At 46.9% G+C, this 20,369-nt stretch overlaps 1 protein-coding gene across 1 annotated transcript in view; it reads right to left on the bottom strand.

Moving 5' to 3' along the window:
* Positions 1-12,613: 12,613 nt before the first annotated feature.
* The window catches only part of LOC144102351 (uncharacterized), a 98,337-nt gene continuing 90,581 nt past the window's right edge, over positions 12,614-20,369 (bottom strand). Inside the window, exon 4 of the mRNA XM_077635644.1 lies at positions 12,614-12,813. Within this exon, the coding sequence (XP_077491770.1) occupies positions 12,614-12,813 (200 nt within the window). The remainder of the gene's footprint in view (positions 12,814-20,369) is intronic.

Genomic DNA, 20,369 nt, shown 5'->3' with positions numbered 1-20,369 from the left:
TGCCGTTCGCCTCACCAAATTCTGTGGTTCTTCGTCCTTTCTGGTGTTCTGGTCCATCTTCACTCCGTAACATCTGATGCAGGTGCTGGGTAGCGCACCGGATGCGCCGGACCCCGCCATCAAGGCGCGACTCGAGCACGCCGATGTTTCCTACCGTCAATATTACGCCTTCCCACCAGGGTAGCCGAAGGCTGTGAGGTCCTGAGCCAGAGTTCGGGAATCTCGAATCCGATCAAACCGCGAGGGAACAACCAGCTGTTCTAACATCTCCTTCACCTATCTCCGCAACACTTTAGCGTGCAGGCTACTAACACTTCGCCGGCATTCGTGTTGCAGCAGCCGCGGTAGGAACCGAGCTTCCATGGCTTCCGAGGCGAAACTCCGGAGGAATGGCTGCAGAATATTGAGCGCGGAGTGCAAAACAACAGGTGCGCTGACGATTCGAAACTAAAACACGTTTTTTTTTGTAAGCTGGACGGTGCAGCTCGTACCTGGTTGGAAAAGGACGAGACATCATTGACCACACGGAGTTCCCTCAAAAACCAGTTCCTGCCAACTTTAACCCTGTTCTACGCAAGGGACGAGCCGAGCTGCTCCTACAAACTCGAGTTTAGGTCGAAAACGAATGTGTCCTCGTGTACATCAATCAATCAATCAATCAATCAATCAATCAATCAATCGATCGATCAACTAACCATCCAATCAATGAATCGATCAATCAATCAGTGTTTTATTTTTCTCTGAAAAAGGGAAGCAGACAAAACTAAAAGGTCACAAGCTTGCCAGAGGTCCAGCCCCATTTCTTCAACTTGACAGTACAACAGACAAGCTGCAAGATATCACTTTTCGACAAAAAAGAATGCATAAAAAACAGAAAACAGAAACAAAAATTAGTTTAATAACGTCATTTGAAAGTTCAGAAGGGTCGAAAAATTCTTGTTTTAACTTATTTAATAATACTCTTAGAGTGTAAGAGATAGACTGTTGCATGTAATATGTTCTAGGCGTCGGCACTAATCAAAATTTTTCATGTGTATTTTTGGAATATGGGAGTTTTTTTTTACAAGTTCTGCCAAATAACCAATGTAACTTTCATCACTCCGTGCAGAACATTTGTAGCTTATTAAAAGCCAGTAAATATATAAAGCAAAGGGTGGCAAGATTTGATATTTGAAACGGGGGTCAGGTAAAATACACCAGCAATGTACCTTACTTCAATTTTTTGAAGGAGTTTCAACTTTGACAAATTAGGGGCTCCTTTTGGGCCCAAACGATACACCAGTATTGTGACATAGAAGTACTGAGTTATAAAGTAGCAGCCAGACTTTGACAGGAAGAGTACCACCTTGGTGCGACGTAACATCGACAGCTGAAGATATCTTTGGCCACATACAATGAACATAATTGTTGCGTAAAGTCGTTTCTATATCTGATACCAATCATTTTAATAGAATCTACTATTTCTACAGGATCAGAGCTTAAAGGTACATTCATGGGTCTAGATGATACTTTCTCTTTTGGATAGCATAATACGATTTTTGTCGTTTTAGGATATATCTTCAAACAATTTGCTTCCTCCCATGAATTCAATGCATCTAGTGTTCTGGCTGCTTTTTCTTCGACGTTGCCTTCTGATTTCCCTGGTATAAACACTGAAGTTTCATGAGCATAGGACACAAATATGCAATCAGTTACACAATGAACAATATTGTTCATTTATATTATATATAAAAGCAGCCCCAACGTACAATTTGTGGAGCTGCTGCACTAATATTTTGTAGTAAAGACGTTTAATTTTAAAATCTACATATTTTTCCTGTGTAAGTGGGAAGATTTCATAAGCTATAGAACTTTTCCGCGCCCATCATAGTTTACCAATTTATGTGATAGAATTCAATGGTTTATTAAATTAAGTATTGTAGTAGAATCAATGTATATACCCGCAGCTATCTCCTTATTTCGAAACATGTCAGTTATTAACGCGACAGCGTGAAGGAGCTCGTGTCGCAGAAAAGCCGGTGTCGTCGCCGTCTGCCATGAGCGAAAAATCTCTCATCCTCCTCCTCGCAATGTGCGCCTCTGCCACAACAGATAGCGCGCGACGGCAGCGCAAGGAAAGGAAGGAACACCTGTCACATATTTCGGTGGGCATCCCGGACAGCACCGCAAGGGAAGGAAAATGAAAGGAAATTGGTTTTATTGAAATGAAGTGAGGCTTGTCTCACATATCTGTGGGTACACCCGAACATGCCATAACGGAAGGAAAATAAAATGAAAATTGATTTTGAGGAAAGGAAGTGCCGCGTGTGGCATATCTGTCGTTCTGGCGCAGTGGGGCGGTGCGGGCACACAGGAATCACGCGGTGGGCGGCGAACAACGTAGCGCACATCCAAAGCGCGTTTTCACTCCCTCCTTTATCCCTTCCCTTACGGCGCGGTTCAGGTGTCCAACGATATATGAGACAGATACTGCGCCATTTCCTTCCCGAAAAAACCAATTATATTATATAACTACGGATGATCTTAGCCAAAAGGCTGAGAAGCGATATTATATAAGCTTGCGGCTTGCTCCCCTTTCGTTTGGCGCGGAAGCTATGCTGGAGTTCATGGGATCGCGTTTGTCGAGAACGATGTGCCAATGAACTTCGACTGAAACTTGAGTCCCGCGCGTTTCGGCAAGGCGCCTGGCAGCGCTTCTACGTGGTTTGCCTCCCCGCGCGTTCATTTCACGGCACGTAGCACAGCGATTTTTCTAACGGGCAAGGCGTCGCGCCGAACAGGCAACGGCGTTCCGTAGACTCTGGCAGTGCTGACACACGCTGTCGCAGTTCCACTTTTAAAGGCAAAGATTAAGCGCCCTCCCATTTTAAAGCGAAAGCTTTACTGTTAGCGAGCTTGCGATTTCGGCGTGGCGGTGCTCCGAGGAGGCCCATGACGTCACAACGCGCGCCTCGCCGCATATATTTCCCTCTCTCTATCTCACTCACTAGTCACTACTGCGCATGCGCCACTAATAGATATGTGGGACACCACCGTAGATACGTGCGCCACCGAGATATGTGGGACGGTTACTGTGCCGTGTCCTTTCCTCAAAAACAAAACAAAACAAGTGGCCGACGGCGTTTATAGAGTTAATGGCGTTGACAACTTTGCAAAGGCCGTTCATCTTCACGAAAGGAAAGGCGCACAACCGGCTCCGTTGACCAGTGGAGACCTCAGTCTGGCTTTAATGTACGTGGCGTTGGTGTCCAACTGCAAAAGCCAGCTTTGATCACGTTCCGCACACTAGATAGGCAACGCGCCCTCCCTGCCATCCAGGGAGGTGGCATGCAGTTTATGGTTGATGGCGAGAGATTGATCACCAAATGAATGCCGCGGCCTAGCTATTGCTGAAGTGCCGCATGTAAGCCACAACGCTGTCCTCGTTAATGCATTGAGGTCACATCTCTCTCTCACCATCGCCACATGTATCAAAGCACCAATGAGGCCTCCGCATATCCAGGGAGCCAGTTAAGCGCCCTTCCTTTGCTCAAAGCCATCGCCGTCTAGAACATTGTCAGCATTATTGAACACATTGAACAACGACATCGTTCGCTTTGTGTATCTTTGATTAGCTAAGCTTATCTACAATAATTTTTCTTTTTGGGAAGTATTGCTGTTCCAGCGGATGGGTTCCTTCGAGAATCGTATTGGAATTCTAGGACCAGGTTGACGTTTTTAAAAGAACTTTACCCTATCATGCATTATTTTCTGTGTACTTTTTCCAAAATACCGGTAATATAGAAACAGAACTGCAGTTACTGACCGAATGTTTGGCCCCACCTTTAAACCAGGCATCACTCGAGCAATTTATAACGTCATCAGAAAGTCAGCCGTAGATGATAGCAGATCGTAAATATGGTGTATATCCGGGCATATAAAGTGCAGAACACGTTTAATGGTGAAGAGGTCCAGCAAGCGCTCCCCCGCCATCCGAAGATCTCCAACCAAAACCGCCACAGGCAATTACATACGCCGCAGCCATTCCTCGAGGCGGCCCACCGCCAAGACACCACCCGGAGGCCCTTGCCTAAACCTGTCTAGTATGCTTTGCTCTACCTCCTCCAGTGCTCCCACGCAAAAGCGACATCTCGCGCACTCCCGATCGTCGGCCTCTGGCGTGTGCCACAACTGCCTTACCGACGCGTGCATCTGCAGGTATTTAGTGCCGACGTGCCACGACTGCAGCGTGGTCAGTGGCCCTCAGAGATTGACGATTACCTGGCCACTGTGTCTAGCGCGCCATATCAGTTTCCCGAGTCTCCCACCCCCCGCCCCCGTTCCTCCCACCCCCGACATTTCTTCTCTCAGCGACGTCCATATGCTTACCTGACGCGGGGACGGTCGCCTAGTTCCCGTCGGGAAAAGTAGAAACGCCAACCTTTAAGGAGAAGGTGGCTCGTCAGCGAAATGTTGAATATGCCCTACCACTCCACCCCTTCCCGCCACACGGTTCCACAACATCCGGACACTCGCGACCGTGACACACCGCCTCATCACCGCAACCACCTAATCCCGCACCGCAGTCGTAACCGCACTCCGCCAAGTTCCTGCCACGAACAGCTGTAAACGCCGATCTGAACATTCCCATCGACGGAACCGACGTGCGCCGGCGTAGCAACGGTTGCGGAAACCGGTGCCGACTGTTCTGTTCATAGTGGGCCTTTCGCTGGAACTCTTAAAATGGTGACTACGCCTTAACGGGCCCGCAATTTCATACTGCCTGAGGTGCACTTGATCACGCCGGCTGACACATACACTTCCAGGGTAAAAGTCAAAGATGAAGCATACCTGGCAAATTTCTTTTGCGCTTGCCCATTGTTCTCGCGACGTCATCTTTGGCATGTATTTGCTAACAGAAATTTGGCTCCTTGATCGACCTGCGATCCAAGGCAGTGACGTTCTCGACGGAGCATGCAATACACAGCGCTTCTGAGCGACCGACGACAATAAAATCGTTGACAATCACGTCACCATCCCGCCCGTTCAAGAGTGATGATGTCCGTTGCCGCGAACACACTCCGAAACATTGAAGACGTGGTGGATGGCAAACAGGTCCTGTTTTAGTACGGAGTGTTCGCCTGAGCGGTTGTTTGTCTGCGAGACGGCAAAGCAGAAGTGCCTCTGACAGATATCGGCGACGGCTATGAACATCTGACTAATTTGACATCCGTCGCTCACATTACCGATATCACTGACATTAGAATGGCAGCTGGTCTTGTTACGATCTCGTCGACCGAACCTGAAAGGCAGGCCGCCTATTTACAGCTCGACAATAAACCTGCGTTTCCGAACTGCAGCATCGCCAAGTGCGAGATCTCCTTTTGCACTATGGGGCTGCCTTTTGAAGCTCTTTGCATGTTCGTAGAACACAGTTAGCCAACCACTGCATTATTACGCATGACACGTCAATCCCCTTCCCCCCTTTGCCTGTCCCCTTATCGTGCTTCCTACCAAAAGCGCCGCTATCAAACACCAATTTAAAGAGATGCTTCGCGGTGACCTTATTCAGCCCTTCCGTAACTAGTGGGTGGCACCTGTCGTACTTGTAAAGAAAAAAGGTGGCCCACTGAGGTTTTGTGTTTATTACCACAGCCTCAAGGCAGTTACTAAAAAAGAAGTTTACACCTCTGCTCCGCAATCGATGAATCTCCAATCTGGATACTTGCATATCGAGGACGAGAAAAAGCACTGTTTATTTCTGCCTATGGGCTCTGTGAGTTTAAGGCAATGCCCTAGGGTCTGAGCTATGCAGCAGCCACCTTCGAGCGGCTTGGGGCACAGTACTTGCAGATCTCAAGTGGCAGACATGCCTCGTCTATCTTGACGACGCTGTGGTCTTCGGCCGATCGTTCGAAGTGCACCACTCGGTGCCTCGAAACATTCCTACAAGCCATTCATTCTTCTGGGCTCGCCTTAAAAAACGAGAAATATATTTTTGCTTACACCGAGCTCAAGTTCTTCAGCCTCGCGGGTGTTCGACCCTATTCAGAGAAAACAACAGCTATTGCCAACTTTCCTGAACCGCAAGGCCGGAAAGCTCAGATGATTTGTTGGGTTATCTGCTTACTGCCTGCCCTTTGTAAAAGAATTCGCTCGAATCGCCGAATTCGTGAAGCATCTGACACGGACAGACACCTCTCTACCATGGGACGCCGCGCAGGCCAAATCATTCGAAGATCTTCAACACCATCTACAAGCATCTTTCGTACCGGCCCCCTCTTCGAAGTCACCAACACAGAGTTTCATCTCAACGGAAGCAACGTAGACCTGGTCCAAATCTAGGCCGGTTTCAAACGTGTCAAATCTTACGCAAGTCGTTCTTTGCCTAAAGCAGAATCAAACTATTCTGCCAATAAGAAAGAATGTTTAGCCCTTGTGTGGGCGACGTCCAAATTCCGGCCCTGCCTTTATGAGGAACCTTTCAGACCATCATGTCTTGTGCTGGCTGGCGACCGTCAAGGATCCAGCAGCCTGCCATTTGACATGGAGCATACGACTTTAAGAATACGACTTCAGGCATACGACTTAAAGCAAATTTAGAGAAGTCTCAGGAATGTGCAAATGCGAGTGTGTAATGATGCAGAAAATTGTATTATATGAGATCTACAAACATCACAAAGAAAAAATTATGCTGCAGAGAGTCCAGAGAGTTTCTTCACATATTCGTATACACTGTAATTATTGTGTCTAACGATGTTTTTGAAACAGTTCCTTGCATATGATATGAAGATGCAGTCCTCACTGAAACTTGACTGCATGACAGCATTCTCGATAGAGACATGGTACCGAATTCGAACGAAATTTTTCCTAATATGGTAGCCCTGATTTTTGTGGTGGAATTTGTGAAGAAATGGAATATGCGTAGATGTATCACGACACCCAAGCGTAAGGGTCTAATTTTTTGTCCATCTTTGCTGACACAGCTTACAAGCGCTGCTTATACACCACTAAGTGCCTTTCTTGCAGCGCTTCGTAATTCCTGCGCGAGCTCTTGCAGGGGCATAGAAACGCATAAAACATAACATTTTGTGTTGCGCGAGAGTGCTCGATGCTAAGGTAAACTGCTAACGTACATGTCCCTTCTTATATCCTGTCTAGAACTGCACAGGCTCGGCGTGAAGTGTGCTGCTAATGTTTTTCCGGGCTTTCGTGCGGCAGGTTGAATATAACACCACTTCAGACCTGTCTATACGTAAGAGCCTTGTAACTCAAAATACGGTTCCATATTACACTGGCGTTTGCCGTCGGCACATTTAGATATGATACATTGTTGTTGATGTGTTCATGTGTCTTCTTACACTTTATCAACTACCATTTTAATACTACGAGTAGAGTACACCTTAGACTACCTCAGTTTTTTGTTGAGGAAGTTAGCCCGAAGTAAAAGGTTGCCGAATAGATTTGCCGGCAGTGGAATCAATTAATGAGTTGCCGATTTCACTACCACTATTCCTCACACTCATTGACGCTTTGCGCAGTGGTAGATATGTTAAGCACTGGCAGCACACATGGTACGAGCTAGATTTGTGAGATTTTAGCACGTCGCAGCGATAAAAATGTACGATTAATTTCCTCGTGATAGGGCAGTTCACATAGAATATCACAATGGCAGAGAAGGGCACTAATGTCCTTTTTCATCATTTGTATTTAGTGGAACGCTGCTGCGCTTGAAGAGAAACCAGAGTGTGCCGACCATGCCATCGAAGCAAATAGATTGCTGGCTGTGACACGTAAAGCAGGGAAAAATCTGGACCGATGTTCATTATAGGAGTACAGCTTGCGCTATATATGTGCTTCGCCAGTGGTAGGAAGCATTACATTTTGGCAAAGAGACAGCCGAATTTTTAAAGCTCTAGACCAGAATGCGATATTTTTCGGCATATGTGCAGTTTTTACTGTCAACTAGAAGCGATACGTAGACACCTCGACTTCGTAGGGAAGAATCTAAGGAAGAAAATAATTAAAGAAGTCAAAATAGAGGCTGCATAGTGTAGGACTCCGGATGCATTTTGACCGCCTGCGATTCTTGACACGCAAAGACATCTCACAACACAAATTCCCGTCACAATAAAGCCGGCAGCACTCATACACCTCATAACCTCGGATATGTAATCACTGCAACGTTGCATATATTTCAATTATTTGCAGCTGGATTGAATATTCCCATTTCTACCATGAAATAAACATCGGAATCCGCAAAACGTATATCTTTGCAAATGAGATGAGAAGACTTCTAACAATATTTCTTGGAAATTTGTTCAGCCAACACAGTGAAGTTGGGTAAAACTGTTTTTGTACTCTTATTTACGTGGGCAACTGCTGTCATATCCATCAAAATTTTTCGAGTTTATGTGCTGTGGTTATGCATTGCAGCTTCATTTTTTGCTATTTGTGTTTTTTGAACAACCAGGTCAAAGAACACAGAAGACTACAGAAAAAGAAGACGACATGGACAGAAGCGCTTAAATTTCAATTTTTATTTGGGGAAAAGCAGAGACCTCAAACACCTAAAATTTTCTAACAGCGCTATGACTACAAAAGCTGTGCAAAATCAATTCGACATGAAAAGATCTAAACGGGAGGTAGCAAACAAAAGACAACGTGAGAAGTAGCACCCACCAAAAGGCGAACAGAAAGCACAAGCCAGAAAGAACCGGCAGTGCTATTCTTGACGATAAACATAGCAAAAAGCATAGTGTGCGAAAGGGCAACGAAGAAACACGTCAATAAGTGTGGAAAACAGTAACAAAGCAGCAAAATAAATTCATGACGTTGACGTTAAGTACAAAAATATCAAAAGCCAGAATGGAACTCTGCGAAAAGCAGAAAGTGAAAATGAAAACGATGCTGTGCAATGCCCCTAGAGAAAGCCAGAGAACTCTGAAACACATAACAGCCCTACGACTGATTCGAGAGCCGGGAATCGTTTACACTGAAAAACTTTGAATTGCAAGTCTAGAATTTAGAATCTCGTGAGAGACAGACAGGCTTTTCTTCCTTGAATGCAATTGAAGGATGCCTTGCACACTTGTTCTTCAACGCTAGCACCTTGACTGCTAACATGATTTCGTGAGTTAGGCTATACATACTTGTACCAGGTGTCCCCGCTAAAAGAAACCAAGCTTTTAAAAAACACCGGGTGTTCTATCGGCATGAGACCAACTGAGAGTTGTTTGGAGTCGCGTCACCTAGTCTGCAGTTTATTTTTCGTTCTTCAAAGAAAAAATTAGTTAGGCCAATTTAGCTAACTTTTTAATTATTTCCCTGGGGAATGAAGTGTCAATAAAAAATTATTGATCACTTTAAAAAACAGTTGGCTGCAGCGTTTGCACCAAGATACCGTTAACGAAATGTTTTTTTTTTCGGCCTTAAGCCTTTTGCTCGCGCAATAAAAAAGCGTCCGCGTGGCAATTGTGCCATTTAGATGTCCGAGGATGCATATTACAGAACAAAATCTATTTCTACTGAAGTGCTCTCCCCGATGAGCATCTGCGTGCACATCGCGGCAGAGGTGTGACCCAGCAGCTTGTCACGTGATAACTTTCTTTTAAGGCCAATATGTAAAGCTATGTAATTCATACACTCGTACGTAATTTCTACAACATTTACATTGACGTTGTTCCTCAATTTAAAATTTAAAAGGTTAGCTAATTAGACTTAACTAATTAGTTCACTTTGAAGAACAAAAAATTACTACCGAACAGGTCACGCAACTCTAAACAACTCTAAGTTGGTCACACGCGGCTAGGACATTCCGTGGTTATTAAAAGCTTGGTTACCTTTAGGTGGGACACCTGGTATATTCACCCCCCCCCCATATATGCAAAAATAGTTACTCTCAAATTTACATTTATAGATCAACGAGGAATACTAATACCACTCCTCGGGAAGGGGGTCAGCGTTTAAGCAGTGGGCCAGTAGCCCACGATGGCAGGTGCCCCATCCGGTGGGTCTTGTGCGACGCAGGTGCTCTTCCCGAGTGGTAAACCTCACGCGATCAATCATTGTGTCAACTCCGGCCTGCCACAGTGCTGACTTTGCTAACAACAGGCTAGAGAGGCTGCCAAAACACCAAAAGGTCGTGTGGCCTAGGTGGCACAGGTACGTTGTTTCTGCGTGTAGTCACCGCTCAAAACGGTGATGCCGACTACGCCAGATATTCAGCAGAAAGAGAGATGAAGCGTGAGCCCTGTGGCGTGAACACAAACTTCCAGCCTTTCAGCGAGTAATGTTTCTAAATTATGGAGCAACGAATTCCGACTATGAAAATGCGCTATATCCAAAGTTACGGCTCATTGTGGCTCAGTGATGGCCGCCTCATAGGCGCTCTCTCGATAACTTTGTAAGGTGATAACGTTAAGGAGGCAATGTTGGAGAAAGCACGGCGTCGTCTTCCCGTCTCTTGTAGTCATCGGCATCGTTGGCCTTAAACGAAAAATACAGAGAAAATACCCACGGACATGACCTAAGTCACGTGACCTTGTGGCGTCTGAAGAACCTGCCCACCGGATCGTTAGGAAACTGCCCACCATGGCAGGTAGCATCAAATTATTGATCGGTCGATCGCCAGAGGTTGCTCGGGAAGAGCAACCAGAATCGCACAAACCGCGACGGTTACAGCACCTGCCACCGTAGGGCAGTGGCGAATCGCTTAATTGCTGCACCACTGCTTCTTCTGTGGTTGCAGGGAAGGATGAAAGTGGGGAGACACGGGCTTGTCTTCTACTGGAGGGCTAGCCTCCACGTCCACTGCCGGCGTGTCATAGGAGGAGGAGGGGAGGGGAAAAAAGATAGAAAGAGGAGAGGGTAGGCGCGCAGGCGCAGTGATCATGTCAGACGACATGTGCTGTCCCCTGCGGCCTATAGGCGGTCGGAAAGGCCGGTGGCCTCCAGGAAGGAGAGGAGGTGCCGGAAGGCCTTGGCAGGATGGCGACCGCCTCCATAATAGTCCTTGCGGACACAAAGCCAGGGCAATCACACAGGAGGTGTTGAGTTGCCTCTTCAGGGTAATTGCAGAGGGAGCACCCAGGTGATTCGGAAAGGCCAATACTTAAGAGACGGGAGCCGGTGTTGGCGCAGCCTACCATGAGCCTCAGGAGAAGGCTGCGCTCCTTTAAGTGCAGGCCATGATTTGGAGGAGGGTGTGGGGGATGGCCGTTAGCCACCCTGGGATCCGGGTGATCGAGGAGGAGGAGGCGGTCCACTATGCTCCTTGCAAGGTCCAAGGAGCAGAGGTTCCTGGAGAGCGGAGTTCCTGGTGAGTGTGCCGCTTTAGCCAGAGAGTCCGCTTCCTCACTGCCCAGGACACCGACATGGGCCGGTGCCCAGGTCAGCCGGATGCGGGTACCCCTGATGCACAGTTTGTCGAGCCCCCAAGCCAGCCTGCGGGCGATGGGTGGGCCCTTGAAAGGCCTCAGGAGGAGCTGGAGGGCTGCCCTGGAGTCGGTATAGATGGCTGCCTCCTTGATCCCAGGGCGTTCGTTCAGAATGTCAGCAGCCAAGTGAATGGAGCTCTGTTCGGCGGTTGTGGACGAGGCCACAAATGGGAGCCTGGCCTGTCCGCTCGAGTGGAGTGATGAGGCAGTGCAGGCTGCAGTCGCATATGGACAGGGTCCTGGGAGGACGGGGCCATCCGTGAAAATAGGGACAGTGCCAGGGGGTTCGGCCAGGAGAACCGCAGCGACCTCCTGACGTAGGCCCACAGCAGCAGTGTTCCGCCTCGTTTGGGAGCCAGGTAGGGAGAGGTGGACCTCGTAGACGTGTCCAAGGTCCGGGCGAGGAGAGAGGGGGAAGGACTCGGGCTGTCCCCCAACAAGATCTTCGATGTACTTGGCCACATGACCCATTTTGGAGTTGGGCCCTGTGAGAAGGCGGTCCTAGAAGGGGCGCCCATCGGGCGCGTTGTGGAGGCGCTCTATGTGGCGGAGGGAGGTGCGCCTGGAGAGGAGCTCCAAGGGCTATGAACCTGCCTCTGCCAGGGTGGCAGCCACCGGAGAGGAGCGAGGGAGTCCCATGCATAGTCGTATGGCCGCCCGAATTTACGCTCGAATGCCAAGTGTTGGGCCACAGTGAGCCGGACGAGGGGTAGAGCGTAGGTGAACTGCGGTACGGCCATGGCTTGGTAAAGCTGGAGTTCCAGCCTGGGGGTGATGCCATTGCCCTTCGCTAACAGGGATCGTATAGCCCCCTGGATCCTGGAGGACTGGGCCAGGAAATGGCGCACTGCCGGGTTTCAAGTGAGCCGGACATCGATGAGCAGACCCAGATATTTCACTTCACGGCTCCAGACGAGGTCGCGGCCAGGGCGGGAGCCAACCCTGGTGTTAAGAAGCATCGCCTCTGTTTTGGAGGGGGAGATACTGAGGCCGGCACGCTCCAGGAAGGCGGTGACACCATTGATAGCCCGCTGCACGTTCTTAATGGTGTGGACCCTGTATCTGCGGGGCCCACAGCACCAGATGGCAATGTCATCCGCGTAGATAGCCACGTGTATGGGTAGCCGGAGGTCCTTGGGCAGGAAGTTGGGCAAAAGGGCCAAGACGGCGTTGATGAGCAAGGGGCTAAGGACGCTTCACTGAGGTACGCCACGCCAGATGTGCCGCAGGGAGCTGGTGACATTGCCCAGACGGACACAACCCTTGCGGTCAGCTAGGAAGCCCCGGACATACTGCAGGAAGTTGTTGGAAATGCTCATGATGTTGAGAGCCTCCAGTATGGCCTCGTGTCGTATTTTATCGAAGGCGCCTTGTATGTCGAGGAGAGCCAACACCACTGCGTCAGGAGTGCAGCATTTAAAGGGATCTAGAGTATGAGCGAATCTGCATATAGAGGCATTGACCCATTAAATCTGCCCTGTCGTACCATGAAAGCTTAGCTTAGATGTCCCCTGCAATTTTTATGCTGTGCTTAACAGAAGTAGTGAATGAAATCTTTGTCCAGTACCAGGGTACCCTCGTACTTTGAGAACAATTGAAGGCGACCTAAAAGGCAGAGTTTCCGCACTGGCATTGTTTGCCTCGGTTCCTGCCTTTCGCACCTTACCCCTATTCTAATCCTGAGGTGAACCAAAAGTATATTTCACAGCGAAATTTTTCCCAATTTCTCTTCTAATCACTAGAATTCCATGAAAATTTGATCCGATTGCCTGTATGCTTTTGGTTCAATTTTTGATTGAAAATTCCTGCATAAGGGTAAATGCCCCAACAAAATATCAATGTAAGCCAACCGACGGAAGAAATTCTGGCAGTTAGCTGAAAGACCACAGAACTGATAACATAAATGCTCTCTTGACTTCACGTGAGTAAAAAAGAGGCCACAGTTCAAACATAAACAACTCTGCCGTTAGTGAATAAGGCCTATTCCACCAGACTGTGGAGAGAGAACCAAGTTGTTACATTGCATGTTCTCCCATTGGCAGTGCCATACGAGGGTAGCGAATATTCGTTGCATCGTCATCACTGTCTTATTCGCTCTGTAGAACATGCAGGTCATAAGTAAGGTTTGAAAAAAAATACGTTCAAGAGTTGATTCCGAGCAAGCACTGAAAGTTCCTTGCCGATCCAGGCCTGGGTTTGCCACCTTGTGAACACTACCTGTGAATCACAGTAGCATCCATTGTTACAAAATCAATGCAGTGGAACCCCTGGGTACAAAGGGGCCACAGCCTCTGGTTGTCCCGCCAAAAAAAACTCAAATAAAAAATTAAAATCCTTCTGATTTGGTATCAGTGGTGCCATCACCGCAGCACAACACCCCGCGATCTAAACGTCCACTCTCTCGCTTTTGGTTTGGGCATCCTCGTCATGATTAGATTCATTTCAAACAGTGCGAACAGAAGAGCTTCACTGGCTAATTCGTTAGAGTAGTAGGCGATCAAAGCAGCACCACACTCCGCGCGCTTAGGTGTCAGTCTCTCGCGATGGGATTAGGTATTGTCTTATTCGCCAGCCTCCATTCGGGTGTTGTTAATAGAGTGAGTGAGTGAATAAACTTTATTGCTCTAATAAAGGAGTCTTGCTGCTTTCCTGAAGATTGCCTAGGTCTTCCAGGCAGAGCGTGGTTGGTGCCCCTGGTCCAAGGCGCCACTGTCCCGAACCATCCGGCATGCGTGGCTCACTAGGTCTCTTTGGACCTTGAGCTGGCTGCTGGTTAGCCGGTCCTCCCACTGCTCCGCATTTGGCTCTTTGTTACCTAGGAAAGCTACATTGCGTGTGCATTCCCATGTGATATGATACTGCGTGGGGGTTGCCCCGCACCACGGACATGTATCCCTATATTGCTCCGGATACATCTCATGTAGAATGTGAAGGTTGTGGAAGACTTCCGTTTGGAGTCTTCTCGAACATGTCGCTTCATATTGTGTTAGCAGAGGATGTGATAGAAATTCACTGGCCACTGACGCCAACGCCGCGGTCGAAAGACCAGCGCGCAGGCTTTTGAATTCACATCACTCAAGTTATCTTAAATTGCCTCCATAATTTTTCTTCATTCATATAAAAGTTCAACTTTTAAGTACAGTGTTTTCTCCAGGATAAGAAAGTAGCACCCTCGCCATCAGGTGATGTGGAAAATGTCCCTCTATCTTCCCCAGCCGGCCAAGCCGCGTCTGCTAATGTCAAGTTTATATAAAAGCCCTTAATTTACGTCCTCATTCACCCCCTTAGCTTTTGTTTGTCATCCGTGACTTCGTTGCCAGTAGCTGTACAATGTCTACGAAAATATTCCTTCATAAAAAAAAGCACCTCGTCTGAGGTTAAGAAATACTGATCCCTCTAGGCAGCTCACGGAGGAGCAAGCTTAGAGAATTTGGCATCGATGTGTGGCTACGAATGACTTTTCTACAAAACCAATACTTTTTAAGGTCAATTGCTCAACTCTTTAGCAAAATATTTAGCTTAGAATAGTTGGTTGAAGCACCAATATAATATTAGGACCCTTATGTCTGCAAATATTTAGCATTTTGCTCCTTTTTAATATTGATTCCCACGGTTTACTGTGTCGACGAAAATTGCGCTGAGCGGTACAACATAACTATAAAATCCTAGCATGTGACTTTTTAGGACAATGAAGGGGTAAGAATATAAGCGAAAAAACAATACTCTTATCAGGCCCAGAAGATAAGGGCTGTTACCGGGACTATACCGGGACTGCAGCTTTTCATACCAGGCTATGCGGCCCCAAAATGGGTGTCGACAAACCGCTAGTAAAAAAGTTGACAGAAACGAACGCAAGTTTTGAAAACCAGGTAAAAAGCAAAGTATCTGAAATTTGATGATTTCGCAGAGTTGAACAAATAAAATAAACCTGAAGAAGCTTTCAATTAAAAATCGACGTGTAGTCGAGGATTTGATGGCATGCCGTCTGGTTAGGTATCATGGCGCTGAGGACTACTGGTCACTGGCCAAAGTCAATAAAGATGGGAAGACGTTCCTGGAGCACTACGGCTCCCTTGTTCAATATGAAGTGCAATCGGCGCACGGATCCGTTCTTTTGTAGCAACCAGTAGCATTTTTAATGATTTGGCATGCATAGCATGGAGAGTTCCATCGTTCCTGTTAAGTGTTTAAAACTGTCTAAAGTGTACTTGATACAAGAAAACACAAGAGCAGCTGAACCGAGGTGCTAGCCTATCAGGTATTATGAAACCAAACAAAGCGGCGTAACGAGTAGTTGCACCTTACCTGGTTCCTTCTTTCTATGGTTTCGCTTTTTGATGTACAAAAGTTAACTTATTTGAACGTATCATTACAACAAGCAAAATAAACTGTCAATTCTATACATTTTTTTGTTCCTTTGAAGCCAGTACCGGCTAGTCACCCACAATGCTCGCGCAATTAGTTTTGTCCGCACACTCGGTCTAGAAGGTCCTCATCTCCAGGTGACTTTACCCTTGCGCCATGTCGCTGTTCTTGAGGATTCCTTTTGGGTACCCCATTTGAGCATACTTCTCAGTTTCACAGGGATATATAACCAACATGTCGGGAAATACTAACGCCAGGGTCTGGCTGGTGTTGGGCTTGGATTTCAACCGGCTTAAAGTATAGAACAGAATACAGGACGGTGGATAAGCGTAAGCCATGGATGTCGGATACATGTGCAAAGAAAATTATATATAGAAGAAGACTCGTTACGATGGTAAGGCTAGGATAGTGCTCTCATGCCCGCAGGGGGCCGGTAACGAGCGACGCGGTTTTGGAATTCAAAATGCGGTAAAGCCTGTGTAAATGCGGCGGGAATGTTTGAAAAAAGGGCAACGTTAATTTTTGCAATAGCTCCATGCTTCAGACTTTCTACTTCCACCTACCAAAATAAAACATTTAGTATTTCGTATGACTAATCGCGTCCTGCACTCTCATCGAATATTTGACTAAATTCACTAGTTTAGCGCCTTATGCGAGAAAAAATATTGCAGTGGTCAATCTGTATAATATGCGAATGTTTGATTAGAGATGATTTGTGGGCGTTTAAAGTCCCAAAGCGACTCAGGCTATGAGGGACGCCGCTGTGAACGTCTCCGGAAATTTCGACCGCCTCGGGTTCTTTAACGTGCACTGACATCGCACAGCACACAAGCCCCAGAATTTCGCCTCCATCAGAAATTCCACCGCCGCGGCCGGAACGAACCCGCGTCTTTCTGGTCGGCAGCCAAGAGCTATAACCACCTTGCCACCGCGGCGGCAATGTGCGAATGTGTCTTCTAATATTATTATCAGGGTCTGAACTTCTGTAGTTACTAGATGTTACACTACTCCAAGACCGCAACATTTGGGTCCTCTGAGGGGCATAGAAAAAATGTGTGGTTGATGGACAGCTTTGAAGATAATAATTTTCATGTTCTGCACTCAGTGAATACGTTTTGAGACTGCATTCATACATGTTTTGAAGGACTGCTAGAACAGGGCATCGTGAAAATTTTGAGCCCTAATGTTTCCCGGTATTGTTTCCGAGAATTGCATGCTACTAGTTTGTTGAGTATGCATCTTTATTAGGCGACTGAGCACTCCGCTTGAGATTTAATGCTCACTGATTTCAGATGTGTGCGTGCGTCTTCTGCAGAGCTGACATTTCAGCTGATATTGCTGCACTGCACGTCTTTTGTTGATATCAACGTGAATATACTAATTCGAACCAGTCCCATGAACTCAGTATCATTTCACATATTATTGTCACGATTATTGATGGACCCGTCTCGGCGGAAACATTGGGCAAAAGTAACGCTTGTTTTCTTATAGGTATAATGTTTGCGAGCATCAGTAAGTTTCCTCACCACTCGTGGACTGTGAGCCGCAAAATTGATGACGGTGATTAACCTTGCATAACATCGAATTTTGAAGACAGTTCCGGTGAATAACCACTATGACATGCTGGTGGGAAAACAACAAGTAATGTAGGGGGAAACGTGCAAGCTTATTAACACCTACTACGAAAATTATAGGTTCCTGTCGCCTAACACAAAACTATTCCAAATAGAGGCACATGAAACGGCACCTATAAGGCAGGACCGTGCTTGGCTACAGTGGTTTACCGGGCAGAAGAGAACTCGGTTTGGGATTCTGGAACAATTATTATGTATATAGTAACATAGAGGAATGCGATAGCAATTACGAAAGGATGGCTGATTTTGCAATTTGATTCACTGAAATGTGCAAACTAATAGTGGTACAGGCCTAAGTGCCCACTTGATTCTATAATGACAAGTCCCGTTGAACAAATTGTGTTTTGTATCTTTACCTTTTTCTTGTGTTAGTGCACTTAACGTCCAATATTTATTTTTTATTGTATTCTCTCTAGAAGCTTGCTTTGCAAGATATGCATGATACTGTAACTCACTTTGTATGTTGCCTTGCCGGTGTTCGTAAATTTCTCTGCATCGTCTCTTTACTGCATCAACTTTGTTTTGCTTTTTAACCTTTTCCGCCGACTCCTTCTCTGTCTTGCTACCGGCGAAAGCTGGGCGACAAACTGCCACATCCTTTCCACTTGATAGCTGGTATGTGGCTGCGATTGCTGTCGAAGATTTGCGCCTGGCGCCTCGGAAAGAAAGATAAGGAAGAAGGAGCGGCTGAGTGGACGCCATGTTGGCATGAGTGACTAAGTCAGTTAGACGCGGCTTGCATGCCTTCCCTCCTCTATACTTGTGGTGTCGAAACCCGGGAAGGCTATTGTGAGCACCGTCATTAACCCCTGCTGGAGATAGGCCACTAAAACGTCATCGAACCCTCTAGGAAAGCTACCAAGAGCTCCGCCAGTGTTCCCTCGAGACGAGAAACGCCCTTCTCACACCAGCCGCCATTCTGACTCCAGATGAACCGTGCCAATACTAAGCGTACCGCCAGCCTCCTTTATACATGCGGCTGCGGATCGAAGCTGCTCAACTCATCCAATCGGGCGCTGGAACCCTGCTCACTTTCAAGCAGTCTCACGAGCGGCTCAGAGTTTGCAACGGCGGCTTGCGATCCCTGAAAGAAAAGATAGAGCCTTTTCTTTCGGACGAGGAGGTGGGTGAAGAAGCTGCATCAGTTTTACAGCACGAATACTCCGCCGCAGAAACACTGGCGCTAATTTGTCACCACATCAAGGGTCTGCAGGCACCATCCTTAGCTGTGTACGGTCCTTCCAATGCTATTTACGCTGCTATCGAGGTCCCGACTGCAGGCAATCAACCTTCTGATTTGGCTACTGCTGGACGACCAGGCCGTATTCGTTCACAGCTGCCAAAGTTAGACTTCATCCCCTTTGTCGGCAAAGGGTCCCACTTGCCAGCCTTTTCGAACTTTTACATGCAACTGTGCTGTTCATGCTAACGTGGAACTGAGCAACATAGATCCTTTTCATTATTTGAAGGGTCTGCTCAGTGGAACGGCACCGCAAGCGATCGAAGTCATTTAAATATCAAACCTCATACGACGATGTCATTAATATATTGAAGACCCGCGTTGGAAATCAATAGATTATTTAAATAATGTATTTGTCTGGGCTAGTCGGTACATGGTACTAAATGAAGGTACAGCGCACGAAGGACGCTGCTAAGAAAGAGACAAACACAGCGCTGACTAACGTCTAAAAGGTTTTTTTGCTGGCACGCAATAAATAGGCGAAAAGGAGCACAATCAACCGATAGAACAGCTTCAGTGATGATTGTCAAAAAACACAACAACAAAACCACACAAACGCACCCTGAGCTTAGCGATCTTCACTGTTAAGACAGTCAATTTCTTTTTATGTTAGCGCGATGGAAGTTTTGATGACGCAATTGTCAAGTCCCTAGTAAATTTAAAGAGCTTGCACGATTTCCCGCGTATGTTGCTCCTTATCTTTATACAGTATTGTAGTACGGATGAAAAAAGAAGTGCATTTACAAGAAAGCCAATGTATAACCATAATGCTTTTGGGGGGTGGTTATAGGGAGCGTTTATGTTCACTTAGGCGATCATAGATGCCACGCCCTGTTTGACCAATAATACAACGCTCACAGGATAGCTCCATCTTATACACAACATTTTTTCGGCACTGCACATAGGTGATTCGTGATTGTTTTCACATTCGGCAGGTGGAGGTTCTTCATGGATAGCGGTTTTACACAAGTGTTTCAGTTTGTTTCGGGCAGAAAAAATCTGAGACCGGCTTTTCCTGCAATTATTTTAAGGCTATGTGATACCTTTTGCACATAAGGTATCACCGCGAAGTTGCGGTTTTCTGCAACAAGGAAATTCGTTGTTTTTGTCCGGAATTCGACAAGAAACATCTCCGCTACAGCGTGCAGGAAGTGGCCTGGAAAGCCGGCCTTTTTTCAGCCTCATGATTCGGCTTGTGAATCTAGATTACATTTGATGGGAACACGACCTGGGAATAGCATTTTTTAGGGCGGCTGTCACGATGCCTCGTTTTTCTGTTTTTGAATGAGATGATGGGTATGATAAAATGCCTTTTCGTGTTCGGGGTCCGTAGCGTCTGCATTCCCCTTCGTCCCACAGTTATCTGTAGGTCCAGAATGCGAATGCCGTCATGATCCGGAACTTCCATCGTTAGTTTTAGATTAGACCTGAACAATGTGAGGATATCACTTGCTTGATTTGAAACGATGTGGCCCCTTCTTAATCTACAAATCACCAGAAAGCCATCAACATATCGGAACACACGCAGAACTGAACATCCAAGTAGAGCTTTGGGCAAGTTCTGGTCCAAGGAAGCTAGTAGACAGTCACTGAAGAACGGACCGAAGCCCGAGTTAATACAGACACCCTCCTTTTGGATAAAGTGGCTGCCGTTGAAAGACACGACCGTCGAGCGCAGATATAAATCTAGTATATCAAGGAGGCTGGCAACGT

The sequence above is a fragment of the Amblyomma americanum genome, chromosome 8, assembly GCF_052857255.1.
Source record: "Amblyomma americanum isolate KBUSLIRL-KWMA chromosome 8, ASM5285725v1, whole genome shotgun sequence".
In the NCBI taxonomy this organism is placed as follows: domain Eukaryota; kingdom Metazoa; phylum Arthropoda; class Arachnida; order Ixodida; family Ixodidae; genus Amblyomma; species Amblyomma americanum.
Note: the sequence above shows the minus strand (reverse complement) of the source record. Positions and strands in the feature narration are given on the sequence as shown.